Source organism: Saimiri boliviensis, chromosome 14, assembly GCF_048565385.1.
Source record: "Saimiri boliviensis isolate mSaiBol1 chromosome 14, mSaiBol1.pri, whole genome shotgun sequence".
In the NCBI taxonomy this organism is placed as follows: domain Eukaryota; kingdom Metazoa; phylum Chordata; class Mammalia; order Primates; family Cebidae; genus Saimiri; species Saimiri boliviensis.
The window spans coordinates 29,547,997-29,575,064 of NC_133462.1; the positions used below are offsets into that span (position 1 = coordinate 29,547,997).

A 27,068-nucleotide genomic window follows, 5' to 3' on the forward strand; every position below is an offset into this window, starting at 1 on the left:
GGCTGCTACCATCACCACCACCACCGAGCTGACTTCCTGGGTTTCTCTTTCACTTTGACTTGCCCTAGGGATGAGCTGTGACACTTATTCTTTTTTCTTTCTTTCTTTCTTTTTTTGAAATATTTTTCCCTTGCTCAGCTTCAAATGTGTTCCGGAGTGGGGACCGGGTGGCTGAACCTCGCTGGTGGCAGAGAGGCTCCCCTGCAGCTTCGGGGCTCCACGTGGATCCGATGTGGCCGCTGGTGACCTGGAGGGTCCCCCTCCTCCCCCTCCTCCTCCTGCTGTTCAGGCAGGGCGGTGAGTCCCCCCACCCTGGCATGGCGGCTTCTCTTGCTGGGGGGAGGCGCATGTGTGTGTGGAGAGCTGCGGGCCTGCTCTGTGGGTTGGTTTCATCTCTCTGTGCCTCAGTCTTTCCTTCTGTCACACAGAAGATGGGCAGCCATGGCTTCTGGGATCAAACTTAGATATCTTTTCTCTGGTCTTGATTTTTCTCTTCTATGAAATTCACGAGGTCTTGATTCTTCTGTGAAATTCACTAGGTCTTGATTTTCTCTTCTGTGAAATTCACGAGGTCTTGATTCGTCTGTGAAATTCACGAGGTCTTGATTCTTCTGTGAAATTGACTAGGTCTTGATTTTCTCTTCTGTGAAATTCACGAGGTCTTGATTTTCTCTTCTGTGAAGTTCACTAGGTCTTAACTTTCTCTTCTGTGAACTTCACTAGGTCTTGATTTTCTCCTCTGTGAAATTCACTAAATCTTTTCCACCTCTCCTAGTTAAATGAGAAAAGAAACGAAGGAAGGAATAAAAAGCAAGTATGTATCTAGTAGGTATACATAGGCTAGTATCTTATATATGTAGTTTAGAAGAGATAGACATACATAATATAGTGTATACAGTCAGCTCTCTCCGTATCTATGGGGCAGTGGTTCTAGGACCCTCTGCAGATACTAAAATCCAAGGATGTTCAAGTTCCTGATATAAGATGGTAAAGTATTTGCATATAACCTACGCACATCCTTCTGTATATTTTATTTATTTATTGAGACAGGGTCTCACTCTTTCACCAGGCTGGAGTCCAGTGGTCTGATCATGGCTCTCCATAGCCTTGACCACCTGGGCTCAAGCGATCCTCCTGCCTTAGCCCCTTCAGTAGTCGGGACTGCAGGTGCACACCACTATGTCTGTTTAATTTTTTTTGGTGTGTACTTTTTGCAGAGACAGGGTCTCACCGTGTTGCCCAGGCTGGTCTCGAACTCCTCGGGTCAAATGATCCATCCATCTCAGCCTTGCTAAGTGTTGAGATTACAGGTGTGAGCCACCGCGCCTGGCCTTGCCAAATACTTTAAATCATCTCAGGCCCAGCGCAGTGGCTCACTCCTGTAAGTCCAGCACTATGGGAGGCCAAGACAGGTGGATCACTTGAGATCAGGAGTACGAGACCAGCCTGGCCAACATGGTGAAACTCTGTGTCTAGTAAAAATGCAAAAATTAGCTGGGCATGGTGAGTCATGCCTGTAATCCCAGCTATTCAGGAAGCACACTTGTCCATTCACCCAGAATGCCTTGACAGCCACCCTGTGCCAGGGCCTGGGCATACCACTGAGAATGCCCTCTGGAGTGCATGACCCATCCCCAAAGACTCACTCCCTTCTCCTTGACCAACAGGAGAGGCTTCCACAGCCAGGACCTGCCCCCAGGAGCCTCTCAGGGGTGAGTACTTGGGGCAAGGGGTAGGGAATAAGAGGCTGGGACCAGAACTCTGAGCCTGGGGGGTGGAGGATTCAACTCCGGACTAATGGGTTCTACACTGGGGATCGGTGGATGTCCCACATAGAGGCTATCATGCTAGGCTGGGGCACTGGCTGGCTGGGCCTCAGTCCATGCTAGCATAAGATAGGGGTAAATCCTCTGACCCCAGCCTAATTCCTGGACATTGGTTGAGAAGCACAGGTGACAGTTAGCAGAGGGATCTTTGGAGTTCTCCTTGGGCAGCCCCAGCAGGGGGCCTCAGCATCAGAGGCCATGCAAATGGGAGGCTGTCTGGGGTGATGGAAAGAGTACAGGACAGACAGTCATCAAGTTGGGCTGTGGTCCAACTCGGCTTCCTGACCCACTAGATAATTTTTGAGGCTGGGCGCTGTGGCTCGCGCCTATAATCCCAGCACCCAAGGCAGGCAGATCACGAGGTCAAGATCAAGACCAGCTGGGACAACATGGTGAAATCCCATCTCTGCTAAAAATACAAAAATTAGTCAGGTGTGGTGGCGCATGCCTGTAGTCCCAGCTACTCGGGAGGCTGAGGTATAGGAGAATCACTTGAACCTGAGAGGCGGAGGTTGCAGTGAGCTGAGATCACGCCACTGCACTCCAGCCTGGGTGACAGAGCAAGACTCCATCTCAAGAAAAAAAGAAAGAAAGGAAGAAGGAAGGAAGAAAGAATTTGAGCTAGTTACTCTCTGCTAGTTATTGAGCTAGCTATTCCCTGAGGTGGGAGAATAGCTTGAACCCAGGAAGCAGAGATTGCAGTGAGCCAAGATCGCGCCACTGCACTCCAGCCTGTGAGGCAGAGCAAGACTCCATCTCAACAATAACAACGACAACAATAATATTATTATATAAACTTTCCTTCTTTGTACACTGGGGATTAATGGGGCTGACTGTTTCACTGGCTCTGGACACGCACTGAGAGCCTGTAGAGTGCCCACAGCAGTGCTGGCCACACCTCAAGGCCCCAGCGTCTTCAAGGGCCAGGCATGGCTGGAGACCAGCAGTGGGGAGGGGGCCGGGGGCAGCCCATGAGGTGGCTTGGAGATAGTGGCAGTGAGTGGTCAGTCCAGGGGGAGGGAAGGAGGATGGGCTTTAGGCTGTCAGGAGTGGGTGGGTGTGGGGGTTCTGTGTCGTCACAGAAAGCGATGGAAGGATAGAGAGCCCTGTGTGTTAAGCGCCCTTCCTCCCCCAAGATTGGACCCCTGGGGCTGTTCCCTGGGGTGCCGTCTTCTCCCTCAAGGCTTTTGATCTGCCTGCGGTGCTCAGGGCAGGTCCTTCTTGTGGCGATGGGGGTGTCATGCTCTTCCTGACCCCATCTATAGTGGCATCCGCCTCCCTCTCTCACCCAGTTCCACACCTGGCACACAGTGGCACTCCCAAAGGGCACAGGGGTCTCAGTGGCTGAGGGAGGTCGCTGCCTCCTGGGGAAAGGTTATTGATAATTGCCGTGACTGCTGGTGGGCCAGCCCTGCCATGCCTCTCCCTGCCGCGCCGCCTCTGCCGTCTCTTCCCATGCTGGCTTCAGACACTGGCGCCGATCCAGCCACACCCTGCTACTCTCTGCCCTCCAGACTGTGGATCCACTGTTTTTTCCTGCTCGGGGGGACCTCCTGAGAGTGTCTCCCAAATATGCAGCTCAACCTCTGAGGACTAATGGGTGGTGGATGAATGGATAGACAAGTAGATGGGTGAATAAATGAATGGATGGAGGAATGAATAAATACACAGGTGGATGAATGGATGGATGGATAGATGAATGTGTGGCTGGATGGATATATCTGTAGGTAGATAAATGAATGGGTGGGTGGGTGTATGAATGAATGGACGAATGAATACATGGATGTGTGGATGGAGAGACTGGTGAGTAGATGGGTAGGTGAATGGATGATAGATGAATGAATGCATGGATGGATGGATGGATGAATGAATACATGGACAGATGGATGGACGGATGGGTGAATGGTAGGATGGATGGATGGATGGATAGATGGGTGGATGGATGAATGGATACATGGATGGTTGGATAGATGGATGGGTAGATGGGTGGATGGGTGGATGAATACATGGATGGATGGAGGAATACATGGGATGATGAGCAGATGGGTGGATTAATGAATACATGAATGCATGGGTAGATGGGTGGATGGTGGGGTGGATGAATACGTGGATGGATGGATGGGTGAATGGATGAATTGATGGATGGATGGATGGATGGATGGGTAGATGGCGGATGGATGAATAAATACATGGATGATGGGTGGCAGTGGTGGGTGCATAGGTGGGAAGGTGGGTGGGCGGGAGGGCTGATGATCACTCGGGTGTAGAGGCCCAGGTTGAGCCTTCCCCCCACACAGTGCAAGGCCAGGGATGTCATTGTGTCTTCACTGCCTTTGCAGCTGCCTGCAGAACCAGCGAGTGCTGTTTTCAAGACCCGCCATATCCGGACGGAGACTCAGGTTCGGGGCAGCTCCTCGTGGTTCGCTGAGGATTATGCAGGGCTCTGCCTGATCCCATCCACAGCAGCCCCTCCCTCGGCCTTCTCCACCCAGCCACAGACCCGGCTCCAACCATGGTGTTGGGAGCCCCCACCCTACCCCCTGCTGACCCATTCTCACCAGGCCAGGTTCAGGGTGTCCTGGGGCAGCCAGCAGCCTCTCTGAACCTCATCCCTTCCCTAGCATGGTCTCAGGGCTGGTGCCTGTGTCTGTTCAGACTGGTCAGTACATGGGGAAAAGTACCTGTTATAAGCATAACCCGATAAATTATTGGAACACTTATTTTATTTAGTTATTTTTGAGGCAGAGTCTTGCTCTGCTGCCCAGGCTGGAGTGCAGTGGTGTGATCTCAGCTCACGGCAACCTCTGCCTCCTGGGTTCAAGCCAGTCTCTGGGTTCAAGCCATCTTCCAGCCTCAGCCTCCCGAGTAGCTGGGATTACAGGCACCTGCCACCATGTCTGGCTAATGTTTGTATTTTTAGTAGAGACGGGGTTTCACCATGTTGGTCAGGCTGATCTCAAACTCCTGACCTCAAGTGATCCGCCCACCTCAGCCTCCCAAAGTGCTGGGGTTCCAGGCATGAGCCACCCTGCCCGGCCTTACTGTTGGAACTTTATGCTCATAATGCACCCTGCAAAGGGTCTGACACTGACCAGACGCACTGTTCATTATTTTGTTTGATAGCGATTTACTGAGCACCTACTATGTGCAGACACAGTTCTAGACATAGGGACCTAGCCCTGAGCCCAGCTGACCTCCCAAGGTCACAGCCTAGTGGAAGAGATAGACAACAGGCCAACAAAGGTTTATACTGCATGTGATGATGCGTTAGGATTCGGAATAGGTTGAGGGAAGAGATGGCGGGAGACGAGGTGGGAAGGACCCAGGAAGTGTTTAGGCCAAGGTGACGCCGAAAGATGTAAGCATCATCAAGATTTGTCCTAGCAACGAAGACCCCTCCAGACTCTGGTCTGTTCCCAAGCCCACAGGATCTCTTCCAGGCTCAGCCTCCGGCCCCAAGGACCTGAGCTGCTATCGGATACCCAGCGCTGGTTATGAGTGCTCCTGGCAGTATGAGGGTCCCACGGCTGGGGTCAGCCACTTCTTGAGGTGCTGGTGAGGACCCCTCTCCCATTCCCAAACCCTCACCCACCACCCGACTCCTGCTCCAGCCCACTCTGGTGCCCCTGCTTTCAGATTTGTGATCTTGGCTGGCTCATCACTCCTTCCCAGGTTTCTGTCTCTCATCTAAGAAGAGAGGGTTCAAGGATTGTCGGGGTGGGGTGGGGTGCTCAGTGAGGGTAGGCATCCCAGGTGGGTGTCCATGAGGGCCTTTTGAGTCCTTCTTTCTTCTTCACTCTTTCACTTATCCATTCATTCATCCATTCATCCATCCATACATCCATCCACCCATCACCCATCCACCCACCCACCGACCCATCCATCCATGATCCATCCATCCATCCATCATTCATCCATCCACCCACCCATCCATCCATCATCCATCCATCCATCATCCATCCATCATCCATCCATCCATCCATTCACCCACCCATCCATCCATCATCCATCCGTCCATCCATCATTCATCCATCCATCCATCCGTCATCCATCCATCCATCCACCCACCCATCCATCCATCATCCATCCATCATCCATCCATCCATCATCCATCCATCCATCATCCATCCATCCATCCACCCACCCATCCATCCATCATCCATCCATCATCCATCCATCCATCCATCCATCCATCCATCATCCACCCATCCATCCATCATCCATCTATCCATCCATCCATCCATTCATTTTTTTCTTTTTTTGGAGACAGAGTCTTGTGCTGTTGTCCAGGCTGGAGTGCAGTGGTGCGATCTCAGCTCACTGCAGCCTGTGCCTCCTGAGTTCAAGTGATTCTCCTGCCTCGGCCTCCTGAGTAGCTGCATATACAGGCTCACGCCACTGCGCTGGCTAATTTTTGTATTTTTAGTAGAGACAGGGTCTCACCATGTTGGGCAAGTTGGTCTCTAACTCCTGGCCTCAAGTGATACACCTGCCTTGGCCTCCCAAAGTGCTGGGATTCCAAGCGTGAGCCACCGCGCCCAGCCCTTTCATTTGTTTCTTCTCTCGTGGCGCAGTCCATGCTGGGAGATACTGGGATCCTTCAAATCCCCCCAGTCCCAGACTTATCTCCAAGGAACCCCAGGCTGGGGGAGGAGGTGTGCAAGGGGCAGAAAAGGATGCCGGGAGCGGTGGCTTATGCCTGGAATCCCAGCACTTTGGGAGGCTGAGGTGGGCGGATCACTTGAGGCCAGGAGTTAGAGACCAGCTTGGCCAACATGGTGAGACCCCATCTCTACTAAAAATACAAAAATTAGCCAGATGTGGTGGTGTGAGCCTGTAATCCCAGCTACTAGGGAGGCTGAGGTGGGAGAATTGCTTGAACCCGGGAGGTGGAGGTTGCAGTGAGCTGAGATTGCGCCACTGCACTCCAGCCTGAGTGGCAGAAAGAGACTCCATCTCGAGAAAATAAATAAATAAATAAATAAACGATGCTAGGATGTGATACACAAAGTTGGCTGTGGGGTCCACTAGGACCCCAGACTCGGTACTAACACCCTCTTTACTGCTGCAGCCTTAGCTCCGGGCGCTGTTGCTACTTTGCGGCAGGCTCAGCCACCCGGCTACGTTTCTCCGACCAGGCCAGGGTGCCTGTGCTCTGCACTGTTACACTCTGGGTGGAATCCCGGGCCAGGAACCAGACAGAGAAGTCTACTAGTGTGACCCTGCAGCTCTATAACTCAGGTCAGTACCTCGTTCTCCTCCCTGTCCCTTTTTTACCCAGAGAGGCCATCAGGCTGCAAAGCTGGAGCTGGAGGGGATTCTGGGCTCCTGGCAAGGGACTTGATACTATGATGCTACTAGCCATTGTCACTTCACATAGTATCACAAACTGTGACAAAGCAGTCTTTTAATTCTCCCTTACCAAGCCCCTATTACTGGGCACTTAGGTTCCTTCCGGTTTCTGCTATCCATAATGCTGCCAGGACCTGATTGGGTTCTTAATATCTGTTCTCATGACTATTTGGCTGGGCACGGTGGCTCACGCCTGTAATCCCAGCACTTTGGGAGGCCGAGGTGGGTGGATCACGAGGTCAGGAGATCAAAACTATCCTGGTTAACACGGTGAAACCCCATCTCTACTAAAAATACTAAAAATTAGCTGGTCGGGGTGGCATGCGCCTGTAGTCCCAGCTACTCAGGAGGCTGAGGCAGGAGAATCACTTGAACCTGGGAGGTGGAGGTTGCAGTGAGCCAAGATCACGCCACTGCACTCCAGCCTGGACTACAGAGCAAGACTCCATCTCAAAAAAGAAAAAAATATAGATTTTAGGTGTTCTTACCACATACCAATAAAGTAACTGCGGAAGATGATGAATATACATATATTATGTGTGCATACATATATGTGCGTGTGTGTGTATACATATACATATATATATATTTTTGTTTGTTTGTTTGTTTGTTTTTAAGGGATGAGGTCTTGCTATGTTGGCCAGGCTGGCCTCGAACTCCTGGGCTCAAATGATCCTCCTGCCTTGGCCTCTCAAAGTGCTGGGAATACAGGCATGGGCCACCGTGCCTGGCCATGGACATGTTAAATCGCTTACTGTAGTAATCATTTCACTATGGATATGTATATCAAACCATCTTACCTCTTAAATTTATACGATGATATAAAAAAGAATCAGGCCGGGCGTGGTGGCTCACGTCTGTAATCTCAGCACTCTGGGAGGCCGAGGCGGGTGGATCACGAGGTCAAGAGATCGAGACCATCCTGGTCAACATGGTGAAACCCCGTCTCTACTAAAAATACAAAAAATTAGCTGGGCATGGTGGCGCGTGCCTGTAATCCCAGCTACTCAGGAGGCTGAGGCAGGAGAATTGCCTGAACCCAGGAGGCGGAGGTTGCGGTGAGCCGAGATCGCGCCATTGCACTCCAGCCTGGGTAACAAGAGCGAAACTCCGTCTCAAAAAAACAAAACAAAACAAAACAAAACAAAACAAAACAAAATTAGCCGGGCACGGTGGCACGCACCTGTAATCCCAGCTACCTGGGAGGCTGAGACAGCAGAATGGCTTGAACCTGGGGGGGCAGAGGTTGCAGTTAGCTGGGATCATGCCATGGCACAGCCATGGAGTCTCAATCTGTCGCCCAGGCTGGAGTGCAGTGGCACAACCTCAGCTCCCTGCAACCTCCATCTCCCAAGTTCATGCCATTCTCCTGCCTCAGCCTTCCAAGTAGCTGGGATTACAGGCACCCACCACCATGCCTGGCTAATTTTTGTATTTTTAGTAGAGACAAGCTTTCATTATGTTGACCAGGCTGGTCTTGAACTCCCGACCTCAGGTGATCCGCCCGCCTCGGCCTCCCAAACTTCTGGGATTACAGGCGTGAGCCACCACACCCGGCCTTATTTTTGTTTTTAGAGACAAGGTCTCCCTCTGTCTCCTAGACTGGAGTGCATGATGCGATTAGGGCTCACTTCGGCCTTGAACTCCTAGGCTCAAGTGATCCTCCCACCTCAGTCTCCCAAGTAGCTGGAACCACAGTCATCAGCTACCAGGTCAAGCTAATTTCTATGCAGAGAATGCGGGGTTGTGGGGGGGGGTCTTGCTATGTTGCCCAGGCTGGTCTCGAACTCCTGGGCTCAAGCAAACTTCTTGCCTTGGCCTCTCCAAATACTGGAATGACAGGGTGAGCCACCGTGTGTGACTTGTGTATAAATCCTGACTTTTTGAACATAGAATTCCAGGCTTAACTGGGACCTGCAAGCTGTGCCCCAGTTCATATTTAGGAATTCAGTTGCTTACCCTGGGCTGGGTGGATTTTCAGGGCCATTAACTCACCTGTGTGTGGGCTGCCTGTCGCCAATCCCCACCTCTGCTTCCAGTTAGATACGAGCCTCCTCTGGGAGACATCAAGGTGTCCAAGTCGGCCGGGCAGCTGCGTCTGGAGTGGGAGACCCCAGACAGACAGGTTGGTGCTGAGGTGCAGTTCCGGCACCGGACACACAGCGGCCCGTGGACGTTGGTGAGTTTGTTTCCCAAGTCCATGGTGGGCACGGGCGTCTCCAGGGCACCTGCATCCCCAAATCAGTCTCACCATCTCTGTGTCTGTCACTCCTCCCAACCAGCCCCCACTCTAACCCCTGAGGTTTTTTTTGTTTCCTTAGATGGAGTCTTACTCTGTTGCTCGGGCTGGAGTGCAATGGCGCGATCTCAGCTCACCGCAACCTCTGCCTCCCGGGTTCAAGCGATTCTCCTGCCTCAGCCTCCCGAGTAGCTGGGACTACAGGTGCGCGCCACCACACCCAGATACTTTTTGTATTTTCAGTAGAGATGGGGTTTCACTGTGTTAGCCAAGATGGTCTAGATCTCCTGACCTCATGATCTACCCAGTTCTGCCTTCCAAAGTGCTGAGATTACAGGTGTGAACCACCACGCCTGGCCTTACTTTTTTTTTTTTTTTTTTTTTTTTTTGAGACGGAGTTTCGCTCTTGTTACCCAGGCTGGAGTGCAATGGCACGATCTCGGCTCACCGCAACCTCCGCCTCCTGGGTTCAGGCAATTCTCCTGCCTCAGCCTCCTGAGTAGCTGGGATTACAGGCACGTGCCACCATGCCCAGCTAATTTTTTTGTATTTTTAGTAGAGACGGGGTTTCACCATGTTGACCAGGTTGGTCTCGATCTCTCGACCTTGTGATCCACCCGCCTCGGCCTCCCAAAGTGCTGGGATTACAGGCTTGAGCCACCGCGCCCGGCCTGGCCTTACTTTTTTAATCAAAAAAAATTTTTTTTTTTTTACTTTTTAATTTTTTTTTCAAAGATGGGGTTTCACCATGTTGGCCAGGCTGGTCTTGAACTCCTAACCTCAGGTGATCCGCCCACCTCGGCCTCCCAAGTGCTGAGATTACAGGCGTGAGCCACTGCGCCCGGCCCCCAAAAAATTTTATTTAAAAAAAAAAATGACTGGCCAGGCATGATGGCTCACGTCTGTAATCCCAGCACTTCGGAAGGCCAACGTGGGGTGGATCACTTGAGGCCAGGAGGTCGAAACCAGCCTGAGCAACCTAGTGAAATCCCGTTTCTACCAAAAATGCAAAAATTAGCTGAGTGTAATGGTGCACGCCTGTAGTCCCAGCTACCCGGGAGGCTGAGATGGGAGGATCACCCGAGCCCTGGGAGGTTGAGGCTTCAGTGAGCTGTGATTGCGCCACTGCACTCCAGCCTAGATGACAGAGTGAGACCCTGTCTCAGATAAATAATTTTAAATAAATAATTGTAAAACAGCAAATATTTTTCAGCACCAAAATGCAAACCAATATGTGTATACATTCTTATTCTAGGGTGACTGCGGACCTCAGGATGGTGATACTGGTGAGAATAATAATAGTAATGACAACAGCAGCTGCAGCAAGTTGGCATTAATTGAGCGCCTACTGTATGCCAGGCCCAATGCTGAGTTATTTGTGTGCCTCTTGCCCTGCCCCATAGTTCAGTATTGGATGACTCCCATTTTGCAGGTGGGGAAACAAATTAATACTTGGGCCGGGCGCGGTGGCTCACACCTGTAATCCCAGCACTTTCGGAGGCTGAGGCAGGCGGATCATCTGAGGCTGTGAGTTCGAGACCAGCCTGACCAACATGGAGAAACTCCGTCTCTACTTAAAATACAAAATTAGCCGGGCACGGTGGCGGGTGCCTGTAATCCCAGCTACTGGGGAGGCTGAGGCAGGAGGATGGCTTGAACCCAGGAGGCGGAGGTTGCAGTGAGCTGAGGTCATGCCACTGCACTCTAGCCTGGACAGCAAGAGTGAAACTCTGTCTAAAAAAAAAAAAAAAGGCTTGGAGAGGGTGAGAAGCCTTTGGCCAAGGTCATGACCCCAGAGATGGCCACGGCCAGGACTTGAATTCAGGGCAGGGATGGACGTGGGTGACCCTGGAGGCCATAAGACGACAGGGCCTGGCCTGTCCTTCTGAGTCCCCGGGGCCCAGCACGTGGCTCTGTACACAGTTGGAGTTCAAAAAGTGCATGATGGCTAAGTGACTGGTGCCAAGTCCTGGACAATTCTTTTTTTTTTTTTCTTTGAGATGGAGTTTCACTTTTGTTGCCCAGGCTGGAGTGCTGTGGTGCAATCTTAGCTCGCCGCAACCTCCGCCTCCCAGGTTCAAGCGATTCTCTTGCCTCAGCCTCCCAGGTGGCTGGGATTACAGGCTGCCACCACACCCGGCTAATTTTTGTATTTTCAGTAGAGACGGGGTTTCACTACATCGACCAGGCTGATCTCGAACTCCTGACCTCGTGATCCACCTGCCTCAGCCTCCCAAAGTGCTGGGATTACAGGCCTGAGCCACCGTGCCCGGCCCAGTGCTGGACAGTTCTTACAGCCTGATGTCCAACCTGCCTCTCCCCAGAGTCCTGTCTCTGCCCCCTGGAGATGAATGTGGCCCAGGAATTCCAGCTCCGAAGACGGTACCGGGAGAACCAGGGAAGTCTCTGGAGCAAGTGGAGCAGCCCTGTGTGCATTCCCCCCGGTAAGATCAGGCGTTAGAAATAAGGCCGCGGCCGGAGGTGGGGGTGCACCCCTGTAGTTCCAGCTGCTCAGGAGGCTGAGGTGGGAGGATCACTCGAGGCCAGTGATTTGAGACCAGCCTGGGCAACAGAGTGAGACCCCGTCTCTAAAAAATAAAATAAAAGGGGGGCTGGGCATGGTTGCTGATGCCTGTAATCCCAGCACTTTGGGAGGCTGAGGTGGGCGGGTCACTTGAGGTCAGGAGTTCGAGACCAGCCTGGCCAACATGGAGAAACCCCGTCTCTACTAAAAATACAAAAATTAGCTGGGCGCGGTGCGTGCCATTAGTCCCAGCTACTTGGGAGGCTGAGGCAGGAGAATCGCTTGAACCTGGGAGGCGGAGGTTGCAGTGAGCCGAGATCGCATAACTGCACTCCAGCCTGGGCCACAGAGTGACACTCCGCACCACCACCCTCTCCGCAACAGGAAATTACAGGTGGCAGTTATCCCTGGGGACGCGAATGGTGTTAATTTTTCTTTCTCCAGTTTTCTATCTTTCCTGCATCTGGGGCAGCGAGGGATTTTCACTTGGTGAATGTGGAGAATCCATTATTTACAAAAAGAAATCCGTCAGTCTTTCTCTCCTTTCTTCTTTTTCTTCCTTCTTCTTTTTTTTTTAAAGACAGGGTTTCACCATGTTGGTCAGGCTGGTCTTGAACTCCCGACCTCAGGTGATCCACCCGCCTTGGCCTCCAAAGTGCTTGGATTACAGGCGTGAGTCACCGCGCCCGGCCTCTTTCTCTACTTTCCATTTGTGTGGTTGATTTTGTTCTGATGCAGAAAACCCCCCACCACCTCAGGTGAGGTTCTCGGTGGAGCAGCTCGGCCGGGATGGCAGGAGGCGGCTGACTCTCAAAGAGCAGGTAATGGGGCTGTGACGGGGCTGTGACAGCGCTGTGGGGTGGCCTGGGATGGGGAGCAGGAGGCAGAAGGCTGGCGGTGGGGGTGCGGAATGAGCAAGTGGGAGATGGAGGGAGACGAGATGTAGAGACGGCGGGAAGTGGGCAGACTGTGGGTTTCATTCTGAAGGTAATAGGGAGCCATGGGATGTGTGTGAGCAGGGGAGGGACATGATGGGACTCAGATGTTCACAGGTTTTCTCTGGCTCCTGTGTGAGAAACAGACTGTGAGGATATTGCACAGAAGCCAGAAGGAGACAATGGTGACGCATCTGCCTGGGCAACAGATTATTGCTTTAAGTCCCAAAACAACCCATTAAATGCAGTCTGATGAGCCCCATTTTACAGAGAGGGAAACTGAGTCACAGAGGGACTGTCTCTGTTGAGACAAAACTGACAAATAGTCCATTCATTTGGCTGTACCATCGTCATCTTAACCCGGTCCCTAATTGGCTGTTGCTATAAGGCTGTAGCAAAAATCCTTGACTTCCTATGTTCCTTTAACTCAAATCCCTTTTTCTTTTTCTTTCTTTCTTTTTTTTTTTTTTTTGAGACGGAGTTTCGCTCTTGTTACCCAGGCTGGAGTGCAATGGCGCGATCTCGGCTCACCGCAACCTCCGCCTCCTGGGTTCAGGCAATTATTCTGCCTCAGCCTCCTGAGTAGCTGGGATTACAGGCACGTGCCACCATGCCCAGCTCATTTTTTGCATTTTTAGTAGAGACGGGGTTTCACCATGTTGACCAGGATGGTCTCGATCTCTTGACCTCGTGATCCACCCGCCTCAGCCTCCCAAAGTGCTGGGATGACTGGCTTGAGCCACCACGCCCGGCCCTCAAATTCCTTTTTCTAAGGAAACATTTTCTGACTTGAGGTAACTGGGTTAAAAGACGGAAACATTTTTGTTTTCCTGAGCCTCAGAAGGTTTTGTCAATTCCTCCTCGCCTACCCAGCTAGATGTGTGCTGGAGGTGAATGCCTGTTTCATAGCAGCTTTGCCAGCATTGAGGTTTATTATTTTTTTAAACTTTTGATGCATGTGATTGGCTGTGGCCTTTGGCCAAGTCTGTCCTCATAGGCTGTGTCCTGCTGTCTGCCCGTGGGACGCTGAGTGTGATGAGGTCCCCATGAGCTGTCTTTCATACTCACGACAGCCAACCCAGCTGGAGCTTCCAGAAGGCTGTCGAGGGCTGGCGTCTGGCGCCGAGGTCACCTACCGAGTGCGTCTCCACATGCTGTCCTGCCCCTGTAAGGCCAAGGCCACCAGGACCGTGCATCTGGGGAAAACGCTCAATCTCTCGGGTGCTGCCTACAACGTGACTGTCATCTCCTGGAACCGATTTGGTCCTGGCCCGAACCAGACGTGGCACATTCCTGCTGACACCCACACAGGTGCCTCCTCTGGGTGGGGAGGGCGGCATGAGGGCCCCTCAGAGCTGAGCACCTCCTCTGAGCCTCAGCTAGACCAGAATGAGATGAGTCAGGTGGAAATTTGAAGAGAGTGCCTAATTTTAGGGGTATGTCAAAAATTCAGTAGTGGGTCGGGCGCGGTGGCTCATGCCTGTGATCCCAGCACTTTGGGAGGCCAAGGTGGGAGGCTCACCCAAGGTCTGGAGTTCAAGACTAGTCTGGCCAACGTGGTGAAACCCGGTCTCCACTAAAAATACAAAAATTAGCTGGGCATGGTGGCGCGTGCCTGTAATCCCAGCTACTCAGGAAGCTGAGGCAGGAGAATAGCTTGAACCCGGGAGGCGGAGGTTGCGGTGAGCCGAGATCGCACCATTGCACTCCAGCCTGGGTAACAGAAGAAGACCCTGTCTCTTATAAACCTTTTTTTTTTGAGAGGGAGTCTTGCTGTGTCACCAGGCGCCAGGCTGGAGTGCAGTGGCGTGACCTCGGCCCACCGCAACCCCCGCCTCCCGAGTTCAAGCAAGTCTCCTGCCTCAGCCTCCCGAGTAGCTGGGACTACAGGCACCACCACGCCCAGCTAATTTTTGTATTTTAAGTAGAGATGGGGTTCCACTATGTTGGCCAAGGTAATCTCATTTCTTGACCTCGTGATCCGCCCGCCTTGGCCTCCCAAAGTGCTGGGATTACAGCCCTTGAGCCATCCGCGCCCACCCTGGTCCGCTATTATAGTGAGGTGGTGCCCGTAACGCTCTCAGCCTTGGCTTGGCACATGCAGGCGGCACTCAGCAAATGGTGGTTGCTATCCCCAGAACTGCCAGCAGTACCCGTCCTCTGACATTCGTGCAGACGCCCTGGCGAGAGGGCGTGGGAAAGATCTGCCCAGGGACCGAGTGGGCGTGTGCTCGTGCTTCTGAGTCTGGCATGAGACTTCCTGTGGGGCCGGGTCAGGCCAGGGGAGGCCTGGTCTTGGATCATCACTGTCCGCCCAGGCGAGGCGAGCAGGTGGGCGGCCAGGTATCCGCCGCCGCCAGAGACGCTCGCCAGCTGGACGTGGGCGTCCTGGCAGTACAGGAAGCCCTCACAGTGACTATCCTGGCAGGAAGACAGCAGTTAAGCTGGAGGAGGACTCAGCTCACTCAAACACCATCTGCTGACTGGGTGTGGTGGCTCACGCCTGTAATCCCAGCACTTTAGGAAGCCAAGGCAGGTGGATCACTGGAGTTCAGGAGTTCAAGACCAGCCTGGGCAACACCGTGAAACCCGGTCTCCACCAAAACAGAAAAACAAAATTAACCTGTAGTCTCAGCTACTCAGGAGGCTGAGGCAGGAGAATTGTCGGAACCAGGGAGGTGGGGGTTGCAGTGAGCTGAGATGGTGCCACTGTGCTCTAGCCTGGGTGACAGAGCAAGACTCCATCTCCAAAGAAAAAGGAAAAAAAAAAAAACCAGGCTGGGTGTGGTGGCTCACGCTTGTAATCCCAGCTCTTTGGGAGGCCGAGGAGGGTGGATCATGAGGTCAGGAGTTCAAGACCAGCCTGGCCAAGATAGCGAAACCCCATCTCTACCAAAACTACAAAAATTAGCTGGGCCCGGTGGCAGGTGCCTGTAGTCCCAGTTACTCAGAAGGCTGAGGCAGGAGAATCACTTGAACTTGGGTGGCAGAGGTTGCAGTGAGCTGAGATCACGCCATTGCACTCCAGCCTGGGCCACAGAGCGAGACTCCATCTGAAAAAAAAAAAAAAAAAAAAAAAAGGAAAACAAAAAAACAAACACCATCTGCCACCCGCTTTGTGCCTGTCCCCCAGGGAGCCTCCAGGGCAGGGAAAGAGCCAAACACAGGCACCCCTGGCCCTGCAGGGTCAGAGTATAGACCAGCGCGTGAGAGGGAGGCAGTGGAGCCGGAGAAGTGGCCAGGGGAGGGGGCGGCGACAGTCTCCACAGTCCCTCCCCTCTCCTTCCAGAACCATGGGCTCTGAACATCAGCGTCGGAACCAACGGGACTGCCATGTACTGGCCCCGGGCTCGCAGCACGACCTACTGCATTGAGTGGCAGCCTGTGGGCCAGGATGGGAGCCTTGCCACCTGCCACCTGACTGCACGCAGGACCCGGATCCGGCTGGAATGGGTACAGTGCCCGCCTCCGCCTCCGCGCCCTCCCTTTTAGCTCCTGGTGGGTTCAGACCTGCAAGGAAAGCACCTAGCGGGTGTCTAAGGCCGGGAGAGGTGTTGCCGCTTACTTTGAGTCACACAGAGGTAGGGACAGGGTGAGGTTTGGAGCCTTTCACCCATGGGGGTCTGGAAACTCCTGCTGGCATCCTGGACTCAGGTCTGGGCAGGTCTCAAAAGCCTGCAGGTAATGAATCTCACGTCCTTGCTGTTAAAAGTCATTAAGGGGCCAGGCGCGGTGGCTCAAGCCTGTAATCCCAGCACTTTGGGAGGCCGAGGCGGGCGGATCACGAGGTCAAGAGATCGAGACCATCCTGGTCAACACGGTGAAACCCCGTCTCTACTAAAAATACAAAAAATTAGCTGGGCATGGTGGCGCGTGCCTGTAATCCCAGCTACTCGGGAGGCTGAGGCAGGAGAATTGTCCTGAACCCAGGAGGCGGAGGTTGCGGTGAGCCGAGATCGCACCATTGCACTCCAGCCTGGGTAACAAGAGCGAAACTCCGTCTCAAAAAACAGAAACAAACAAACAAACAAACAAACAAAAAAAGTCATTAAGGGGGTAAATAAACGAAGGAAAATAATGAATCTCACATCCTAGGGTGTTGGTTAAATATTCAGTTGCACCAGGGAAGGTGGCAAATTAATGAGGAGTCTTTAGGGAAAGGGGGACTGTGGGGCTCCGGTGGCCTCTCACTCCCCTGCTTCTGCCCTGGGCCTGGCCGGGAGTCCCCGGAAGTCTCAATGTCAGCCCGTTTCTTGAGAAATTCACAGCCTGAGGAGACAGGGCTGGACACAGAACCCCTGGCCCTTTGGAGCGGTGGCTCACACCTATAAACCCAGCACTTTGGGAGGCCGAGGTGGGCGGATCACTGAGTCAGGAGTTCGAGACCAGCCTGGCCAACATGGAGAAACCCCGTCTCTACTAAAAATATAAAAATTAGCCAGGAGTGGTGGCGTGTGCCTGTAGTCGCAGCTACTCAGGAGGCTGAGGCAGGAGAATCACTTGAACCCGGGAGGCGGAGGTTGCAGTGAGCTGAGATTGCACCACTGCACTCCAGCCTGGGTGACAGAGCAAGACTCCATCTCGAAAAAAAACAAAAACAAAAAACAAAAACAAAAAAAAAAACCCTGGTTCCATGGACTAAGGGCTGTGTTAGAGGGGGATGGGAATAGGTTAGGGGAGTTGCACAGTGAAGAGATCCTGGAGGAGGGGATACTGGTGCAAGGGCTTTGAAGTATGAGTAGGAGTTTTCTGGGGGGTTCCTGGCAGGTGGCACAGCCAATGCAAAGGGGCAGAGATGGGAACACAATCTACCGAATGGCTTGACCTTTATTTATTCTTCCAGCAACCTACAGCTGGAGTCGAGAGTTTGGGGCGATGAAGCAGGAAAAGTGTTACTACATTACCATCTTGGCCTCTGCGCGCCCGGAGAAGCTCACCTTGTGGGCTACGGTTCTGTCTGCCTACCACTTTGGAGGCAATGGTAAGTGGCCCGGACCCACAGGTTTCCACTTTGTTTTTCTTTTTAAATAATTTTAAAAAAACAGAGGCCGGGTGCGGTGGCTCACGCCTGTCATCCCAGCACTTTGGGAGGCCGAGGCGGGCTGATCACCTGAGGTCAAGAGTTCGAAACCGGCCTGGCCAACATGGAGAAACCCCGTCTCTACTAAAAATACAAAAATTAGCCGGGTGTGGTGGTGGACGCCTGTCATCCCAGCTACTAGGGAGGCTGAGGCAGGAGGATCGCTTGAACCCAGGAGGCGGAGGTTGCAGTGAACTGAGATCACGCCACTGCCCTCCAGCCTGGGCGACAGAGCGAGACGTCGTCTCAAATAAATAAAATGAAATAGAGACAGGGTCTCGCTGTGTTGCCCAAGTTGGTCTCAAACTCATGGACTAAAGTCATCTGCCTGCCTCGGCCTCTCGAAGTGCTGGGATGACAGGCGTGAGTCCCCCCCGCCCGGCCTCCTCTGGCACCTTGGCGCTGACTGTGACAATGGTACCGGTTGCAGCCTCAGCGGCTGGGACGCCGCCGCACGTCTCGGTGAAGAATCACAGCTCCGACTCGGTGTCTGTGGACTGGGCGCCGTCCCTGCTGAGCACCTGTCCCGGCGTCCTGAAGGAGTATGTCGTCCGCTGCCGAGACGAAGACAGCAACCAGGTGTCCGGTACGTGAGGCAGTGCAGGCCTGGCTGGGGGAGGAAGGGAGGATCCTGGCCTGAGATCTCCCTTGCTGTGTGACCCTGGGCACCTTGCCGACCCTCTCTGGGCCTTGGTTACCTTACCCTTACCCAACAAGAGAATCGGACTTGAGGGTCTTCTCTTTTTTTAATTCTAAATTTAGAGACAGGGACTCGCTCTGTGCCAGGCTGGAGTGCAGTGCCGCCATCACAGCTCACTGCAGCCTCAACCTCCTGGGCTCAAGCGATCCTCCCACCTCAGCCTCCCCAATAGCTGGAAGCACAGGTACACACCACTATTCACTGTTAGCGTTCTGTTTTCTGTAGACATGAGGGCTTGCTATGTTGCCTGGGCTGGGTTGTTTTTGTTTTGTTTTGCGTGTGCTTTTTTTTGAGACGGAGTTTCACTCTTGTCACCCAGGCTGGAGTGCAATGGCGCGATCTCGGCTCACCGCAACCTCCGCCTCCCGGGTTCAGGCAATTCTCCTGTCTCAGCCTCCCAAGTAGCTGGGATTACAGGACCCACCACCATGCCCAGCTAATTTTTGTATTTTCAGTAGAGATGGGGTTTCACCATGTTGACCAGGCTGGTCTTGAACTCATGACCTCAGGTAATCCACTTTGGCTTCCCAAAGTGTTGGGATGACGGGCGTGAGCCACCGCGCCCAGCTGAACTCAAGGGTCTTGATCACCCCTTGCAGAGCCTGGAGAAGGCTGGGTGGGCACCAGCCAAGTGCTTATGATGTGTTGGGTCTGGCCCTGGGAGGCGGCCTCTCACATGTAGCAGCAGCTCAACTCCCACCAAGCAGGGATGACGTCCTCCTTTCCACAGATGAGGAAACTGAGGCTTGGAGAGGGGATCTGACAGGGGATTTAGCTGGGAGGGTTCTCGGGCTTTGCCCGGGAAGGAGTTCACGGGCAAGTCAGTGGTGTTAGAAACCTTTACTGAAGTGGTCAGTGGCGGCAGCAGCAGAAGTCCCGCCCCTTGTCCTATTTAAACCCGCTTTTATTATATGCAAATGAAGGCGGTTTATGCAGAAATAGCTAGGATGAGGGTGGTAACTTCCGAGCTGTGGGTTCATTGGCATGGACGGGGTGGTACTTTCCGGGTGTTGCCATGGCAGTGATAAACCAACGTGGCACACTGGTGGGGCTGTGTCTTAACGGAAAGCCCGGGACGCGTTTTAGCTGGTCCTCAATTCCTCCGGTGTCCCAGACCCCCCCTCCAGAGTCCAACCCTGCCTCCAACCTCAGATCCACCTGGCCGAAGATCAAATAAGCCGGTCAGGCGCGGTGGCTCACGCCTGTCATCCCAGCACTTTGGGAGGCCGAGGCGGGTGGATCACGAGGTCAGGAGATCAAGACCATCCAGGTCAACATGGTGAAACCCCGTCTCTACTAAAAATACAAAAAATTAGCTGGGCATGGTGGTGCGTGCCTGTAATCCCAGCTACTCAGGAGGCTGAGGCAGGAGAATTGCCTGAACCCAGGAGGCAGAGGTTGCGGTGAGCCAAGATCGCGCCATTGCACTCCAGCCTGGGTAACAAGAGCGAAACTCCGTCTCCAAAAAAAAAAAAAAAAAAAAAAAAGGCCAGGCGCTGGTGGCTCACACCTGTAATCCCAGCACTTTGGGAGGCTGAGGTGGGCGGATCACACCCGAAGTCAGGAGTTCGAGACCAGCCTGACCAACAAGGTGAAACCCCGTCTGTACTAAGGATACAAAATTAGCTGGGTGTGGTGGCCTGCACCTGTAATCCCAGCTACTAGGGAGGCCGAGGCAGGAGAACGGCTTAAACTCGGGAGGCCGAGATTGCGCCACTGCACTCCAGCCTGAGCAACAAGACTCCCATCTCAAAAAAAAAAAAAAAAACAAAACCAGAGAAGAGATTTCAGCAAAATGCCCGTGGACCCGCGCCCCGCCCCCGCAGGCTGCGGCGGCCCAGCCTGGCCCCTGAGGAGTAAGCGGGTCCCGGGACTCAGGGCGGCCTCCTCCACTGCAGAGCAGCGCGTGCCGCCCACGGAGACCCAGGTGACCCTCGGCGGCCTGCGGGCTGGCGTGGCTTACACAGCGCAGGTGCGCGCGGACACCGCGTGGCGGAGGGGGGCCTGGAGCCAGCCCCAGCGCTTCAGCATCGGTGAGTGGAGGGGGCGGGGCCCAGTTATCACCCCGCACGCACTGCCCTGCGCTTCCCCTAATGATCTTAGCGGCCCTGCCCTCACCCCCATTCCCCCCATGACTCCCTACTGCCCTCAGGAGGAAGTAGCGGCTCAACCTGCTCCCACTGCCTTTTCTCACAGCTTCCTCTTACACTCCAGGGGCCTTGCCCTCCCTCCTGTCTGGAATGCTTGTTTTCCCCACTGTCAAACTCCTATTCATCCTTCAAAACCCAGCTCAAAAGCTCCCTCCTCCAGCAAGCCTTCTCTGCCTCCTTCTGGCCACGCCCTCATCTACAACAGTTCCTCCTCCCTGGTCTGGCACCCCAGGGTTGGGGGGAGATGTGTCAAGGTATCTGGGGGCTCTTGGGGAGGAGAACGGTGCAGGTGACAAGTAAATGAATGTCTCTCTCAATGCAAAACTAAGGAGGACACAGACAAAGCCCAGCGAAGGGCTCATGCCTGTAGTCCCAGCACTTTGGGAGGCTGAGGCTGGAGGATTGCTTGAGCCCAGGAGTTCAAGACCAGACTGGACAACATGGTGAGACCCCATCTCTAAAAAAAAAAAAATTTTTTTTTTTTTTGAGACGGAGTTTCGCTCTTGTTACCCAGGCTGGAGTGCAATGGCGCGATCTCGGCTCACCGCAACCTCCGCCTCCTGGGTTCAGGCAATTCTCCTGCCTCAGCCTCCTGAGTAGCTGGGATTACAGGCATGTGCCACCATGCCCAGCTAATTGTTTGTATTTTTAGTAGAGACGGGGTTTTACCATGTTGACCAGGATGGTCTCGATCTCTTGACCTCGTGATCCACCCGCCTCGGCCTCCCAAAGTGCTGGGATTACAGGCGTGAGCCACCCCGCCCGGCTCTACAACAAATATTAAAAAAAAAAAAGCAGGGCGTGGTGGCGCACACCTGTAGTCTCAGCTACTCAGGAGGCTGAGGTGGTGGACGGCTTGAGCCCGGGAGTTCACCGTTGCACTGAGCTGTGACCCAACCACTGCACTCTGGCCTGGGCCACAGAGCAAGACTCTGTCTCGAAAAACAAATCGAAGAAATAGAGAAGAAAGAAGAAGAGGAAGAGGAGGGGGAGGGGAGGAGGAGCAGGAGGAAGGAGGAGGGGGGAGCGGGGGAGGGGGGAGGGGAGGGGGGAGGGGGGAGGGGGAGGGGGAGAAGGTGGAGGGGGGAAGGGAGGAGGTGGAGGGGGACTGGGGGAGGAGGGAGAGTGGGAGGACGAGGAGGGGGAGGATGGGGAGGGAGGACGGGGAGGGGGGAGGGGGAGGAGGAGGGGGAGGAGGAGGACGACACAGGCTCTGCTGTCTGGGGTCCATGGTCATAAGAGATTCAGAAATCAAATGATCCCTGTTCACGCCATGGTGTCCTTTCAGTTCCAAGAGAACCAACTAGATCCCAGAGAGTGGCAGGGTCACGGCTGGCGTGTGGCCGCGGGCCTGGGTCCAGGGGCAGCCGCCTGTGCCCCATGTGCAGGCTCCTGGAATTACGGAGCCTTTTTTTTTTTTTTTTTTTTTAGGCAGATTTTTGCTCGTTGCCCAGGCTGGAGTGCAATGGCACGATCTTGGCTCACTGCAACCTCCGCCTCCTGGGTTCGAGCGAGTCTCTTGTCTGAGCCTCCTGAGTAGCTGGGATTACAGGCACCCACCACCACGCCTGGCTAAGTTTTGTATTTTTAGTAGGGACAGGTTTCTTTTTCTTTTTTAATTTTTTTTCTTTCTTTCTTTCTTTTTTTTTTTTTCCCACTTGGGATCAGGTAGGCTAAGGCCAAAATGGGCATTAGCCTGGATTTCATCATGTTGGTTCAGGCTGATCTTGAACTCCTGACCTCAGGTGATCTGCCGGCCTCAGCCTCCCAAAGTGCTGGGATTACAGGCCTAAGTCACCGTGACCGGCCTGGAATTAGAGTCTTGAACACTTCCTGCATGCCAGGCCTTTATTCCTTGACAGCTACCAGGCAGGTGGGTTTCGAGGTCGCCCGCTGAGAAGCCCATGGCACGCGTGCCAGGGTCAGCAGCAAGTTGATGGAGAAACCCGCCCTCCAGCTCCCTCCCTGAGCAAGAGGCAGGCAGTGCCCCTCTGCCAACCTACACTCTCCCACCCCAGAAGCGCAGGGTTCTGATTGGTTCATCTTCGTCGCCTCCCTGGGGAGCTTCCTGAGCATCCTTCTCGTGGGCATCCTCGGTTACCTCAGCCTGAACAGGTAACGGACACCTTCTCCCGCCGTTACCATAGCGATGGTAATGATGCCAGGCAGGGGAGCCCTGAAGCGGAGCTTAACCCACTGACTGGGTTCTTGGCTTTGCCCAGGAAAGAATTCAAGGGCAAGCCACAGGTAGAAGAAAACAGCTTTACTGATGCAGCCGTTATAGCTCTGGGACTGTCTCTGCAGAGCAGGGCTTCCCCGGAGGCAGAGAGTAGCCACCGAGAACAGTTTTGCAGGCAAATCTATACTCACTTTTAATTGGATGCAGATGAAAGGGACAGTTGATGCAAAATTTCTTTTTTCTCTTCGTTTTTGAGGGAGAGTCTCACTCTGTCTTCCAGGCTGGAGTGCAGTGGCACGATCTCGGCTCACTGCAACCTCCGCCTCCTGGGTTCAAGCAATTCTCCTATCTCAGCCTCCCAAGTAGCTGGAACTACAGGTGTGTGCCACCACACCCAGCTTTTGTTTGTTTGTTTGCTTGTTTTGTATTTTAGTAGAGATAGGGTTTTGCCATGTTGGCCAGGCTGGCCTTGAACTCCTGACCTCAGGTGATCCTATGCAGAAATTTCTAGGGAAGAGGTCGTAACTTTTGGGTCTTTGGGTCATTGCCGTGGAAAGGGGTGGGGACACTGGTGGGCATGTCTGATTGAAAGCCGCTTTCAAGCCGGGCGTGCTGGCTCACACCTGTAATCCCAGCACTCTGAGAGACCAGCCTGGCCAACACGGCAAAACCTGTCTCTACTAAAAATACAAAAATTAGCCGGGGATGGTGGCAGGCATTTGTAATCCCAGCTACTTGGGAGGCTGAGGCAGGGGAATTGCTTGAACCTAGGAGGTGGAGGTTGCAGTGAGCTGAGATCTCGCCGCTGCACTCCAGCCTGGGCAGCAGAGCAAGATTCCAGCTCTAAAAAAAAAAGCACAGTTCCTCTGACCGGCCCCGTTTCCTCCCCAGAGCCGCACGGCACCTGTGCCCACCCTTGCCCACACCCTGTGCCAGCTCTGCCATTGAGTTTCCCGGAGGGAAGGAGGTAAGGACTCCTTTTCTAATTCTCAGTCTTTTTATTGGGCGCACACTCTAGGCAAGGGTCACACATTAGCTCATTTTATTCTACCTCAATCCACCCAGGTAAGGACTCCCAAACCAGTGCTCCAAACCCCTTCCCATTTTGAAGACAGGCAAGCAGAGGTCCATTCCCTGGCACTAGAAACAAAACTCAGAGTGTCTTCATTACAAAGCATACCTGATGGAAAAATCCCAAGGGAGTGGGCTTCAGATACGGCTGAATCCAGAGACTGGGGTCTGTCTCGTAGCTGCCCCTTTAGGGTTCTCCCCCAGCCAGGCTGAGCCTTCTCTGATCAGCAGCAGGGTGTCCATTCTTCCCATCAACTGGAGCAAAAGTCTCAGGGCCATCACCGATTGATCCAGTTTGGGTCACATGTCCTTCCCTGAGCCTATGGCTGGAACCAGAGAGGAAGGGAACGGTCTGATGGGCGGGCTGGGTCAGGGTGACCATTGCTATTGCTGAGGTGGGGTCGCTGCACTGCCGGCCACATCATCTGGGAAAAGAGGGGGGAGCTGGACATGGTGGCTCACGCCTGTAATCCCAGCACTTTGGGAGGCTGAGGCGGGTGGATCACGAGGTCAAGAGATCGAGACCATCCTGGTCAACATGGTGAAACCCCGTCTCTACTAAAAATACAAAAAATTAGCAGGGCGTGGTGGCGGGTGCCTGTAGTCCCAGCTACTCAGGAGGCTGAGGCAGGAGAATTGCCTGAACCCAGGAGGTGGAGGTTGCGGTGAGCCGAGATCGCGCCATTGCACTCCAGCCTGGGTGACAAGAGCGAAACTCCGTCTCAAAAAAAAAAAAAACAAAAACAAAAAAACTAGCTGGGCGTGGTGGTGCACGCCTGTAATCCCAGCTACTTGGGAGGCTGAGGCAGGAGAATCACTTGAGCCCGGGAGGCGGGGGTTGCAGGGAGCCGAGATCGCGCCACTGCACTCCAGCCTGGGCGACAGAGTGACTCTGTCTAAAAAAAAAAAAAAAAAAAAAAAGAAAGAAAAAAAAAGAAAAGAAGGAGGGAAATTTCCCAAAGAGAGCTGGGAGTGCCCTGAAGAGGTGCTGAATGGGGGTCACTGAGGCAGTCAAGTCTCCTCAGTCTCGGGAGATATACGTGTATATATATATTTTGTGAGATGGGGTCTTGCCTGTCGCCCATCCTGGAGTGCAGTGGCGCCATCTCTGCTCGCTGCCAACCTCCGTCTCCCAGGTTCAAGCAATTCTCCTGCCTCAGCCTCCCAAGTAGCTGGGACTACAGGTGCGCCACCACGCTCAGCTAACTTTTGTATTTTTAGTAGAGACGTGGTTTGGCCACGTTTGCCAGGCTGGTCTCAAACTGCTGACCTCAAGTGATCCCACACGTGCCTCAGCCTCCCAAAGCGCTGGGATGACAGTGTGAGTGAGCCTCTGCCCCCCGGCCAGGTCCCAGGGTTTTAGAGAATTGACCAGCAGCGACCTGCTCCGTTCCATCCTGCTGTGAATGGGAAGTAGAGGTCTGCTCACATCCCCGGCCCTCCCCCTCCCTCTGCAGACTTGGCAGTGGATCCACCCGGCGGACTTGCAGGAAGAGGCATCCTTGCAGGAGGCCCTGGTGGTGGAGCTGTCCTGGGACAAAGGCGGGGGCACTGAAGCTCTCGAGAAGACAGAGCAACCTGAGGGTGCCCCTGAGCTGGCCCTGGATACAGAGCTGTCCTTGGAGGATGGCGACAGGTGTAAGGCCAAGGTCCTGGGGCTCAGTGAGCCGGATGGTCAGAGGTGCTAGACACCCATCGCTCCTGGGAGATCCGGGCCTGGAGGCCTGCGGGAGAAACGGGAACGTCCCCTTGGTCTCACAGACAGGAAGAGCGACTATCTCCATCACGACGACTGGTTATTAAGTGCTCATGGCATACCCCAGCCCATTCCATCCACTCATGAGTCCCACCAAATCCCCACAGTCACCTCTTGCAAGGAACCATGGTGGTTCTGTTTCACAGACGTGATCTCCGAGGCTCCGAGAGGGTGAGTGACTCGCCTGAGGCTGCGCAGCACCCACAGGAGTCCAGTTTGGACCCAGAGAACCCAGAGCTCCTCCAGGCTCTAGCGCACCTGCCTCCTGCCTGCCCCGCGTCTGTCGTCACACGTCCGGCGGCCGCAACCCTAGAAGCTGCCGTGAAATGGAAGTGGCTGCACCCTGCTGGTCCTGGCCTCCGTGGGGCAGGAGCAGACCCTGCCGTTGACCTGTTCTGGAGTAGAATAGAGTGGGCATGGGGGCAAAGCGGGCTGAGATGGATCCCGGGAGCACTGGATGGGGAGTCTCGACTCAAGGGCTCCCTGCAGCCTTGCGGGTCTTGAAGCTTGGAGGATCCAGGCATATGGGAGAAGGGGCTGTAAACATTGTGGGGAAGACGGGCCTCCCACCCCATCCCCACCCCCCGATAAAATGGGGGTGATAATGAGCTTACAGAGCTGTTCAAAATCATCCTGAATGAGCCTCCTCTTAGGTGTTTTTTTTCCAGTTGAGGCGTGAACGTCCTACTCAAAACCTCCAAATAGGAGCCTGGGAATTCATTCATTCATTCATTCATTCATTCATTCCACATGTATTTATTAATCGCTTCCTCTGGGCCTCCCCCGGGAGCACCTAATCCTGGGGAGACAAAGCCAGATGAGAGCTCGGAACCCTGCTAAGTTAGGACTGAGGGGAAGGGAGGGCCCGGGGAGCGGAGCAGCCCGGCCCTCCCAAACGGGAGCTCCCTCCTCCTCCCACCCAGCAACTCAACAGCAGGACCTTTGCCCCACTTACACACCCAGTCCTCCCCCGTCCTGCTCACACCACCCCACCCACCCCACATCCTGCGGCCGCCGCCCCCTGATCTCCACTGGGGTCTGAGACGAAGTGTTGGGGGGCTCCTGAAACCCCGCCCCAGCCCCCGCGATGAGCAGGTGGGGGCCGCAGATTCCCCCCATGGCCACCAGGTGGCAGCAGCGGCTCGCGTCTCCCCCGGCCCGCCTCCCACCGCGTTTGCTGAACAGACTTCGCCGCTTTCAGACAGAGGCGGGGAATGAAGGCCCAGAACGACTGGATTTTATGGCAAAAAAGTTTG

At 54.0% G+C, this 27,068-nt stretch overlaps 1 protein-coding gene across 1 annotated transcript; it reads left to right on the forward strand.

Annotated features, from left to right (window-relative positions):
- The first annotated feature begins 52 nt into the window (after positions 1-52).
- IL12RB1 (interleukin 12 receptor subunit beta 1) lies at positions 53-25,845 on the forward strand. The gene is given in 18 exon segments (XM_074384395.1): positions 53-297; positions 1,668-1,712; positions 4,166-4,225; positions 5,267-5,381; positions 6,898-7,067; positions 9,218-9,357; positions 10,673-10,703; positions 11,742-11,861; positions 12,680-12,762; positions 13,950-14,187; positions 16,166-16,300; positions 16,303-16,329; positions 17,720-17,857; positions 18,387-18,542; positions 20,555-20,689; positions 22,825-22,921; positions 23,877-23,952; positions 25,514-25,845. Coding segments are annotated over 18 exon segments (2,064 nt in total). The 5' UTR covers positions 53-230; the 3' UTR covers positions 25,745-25,845.
- Positions 25,846-27,068: the final 1,223 nt, after the last annotated feature.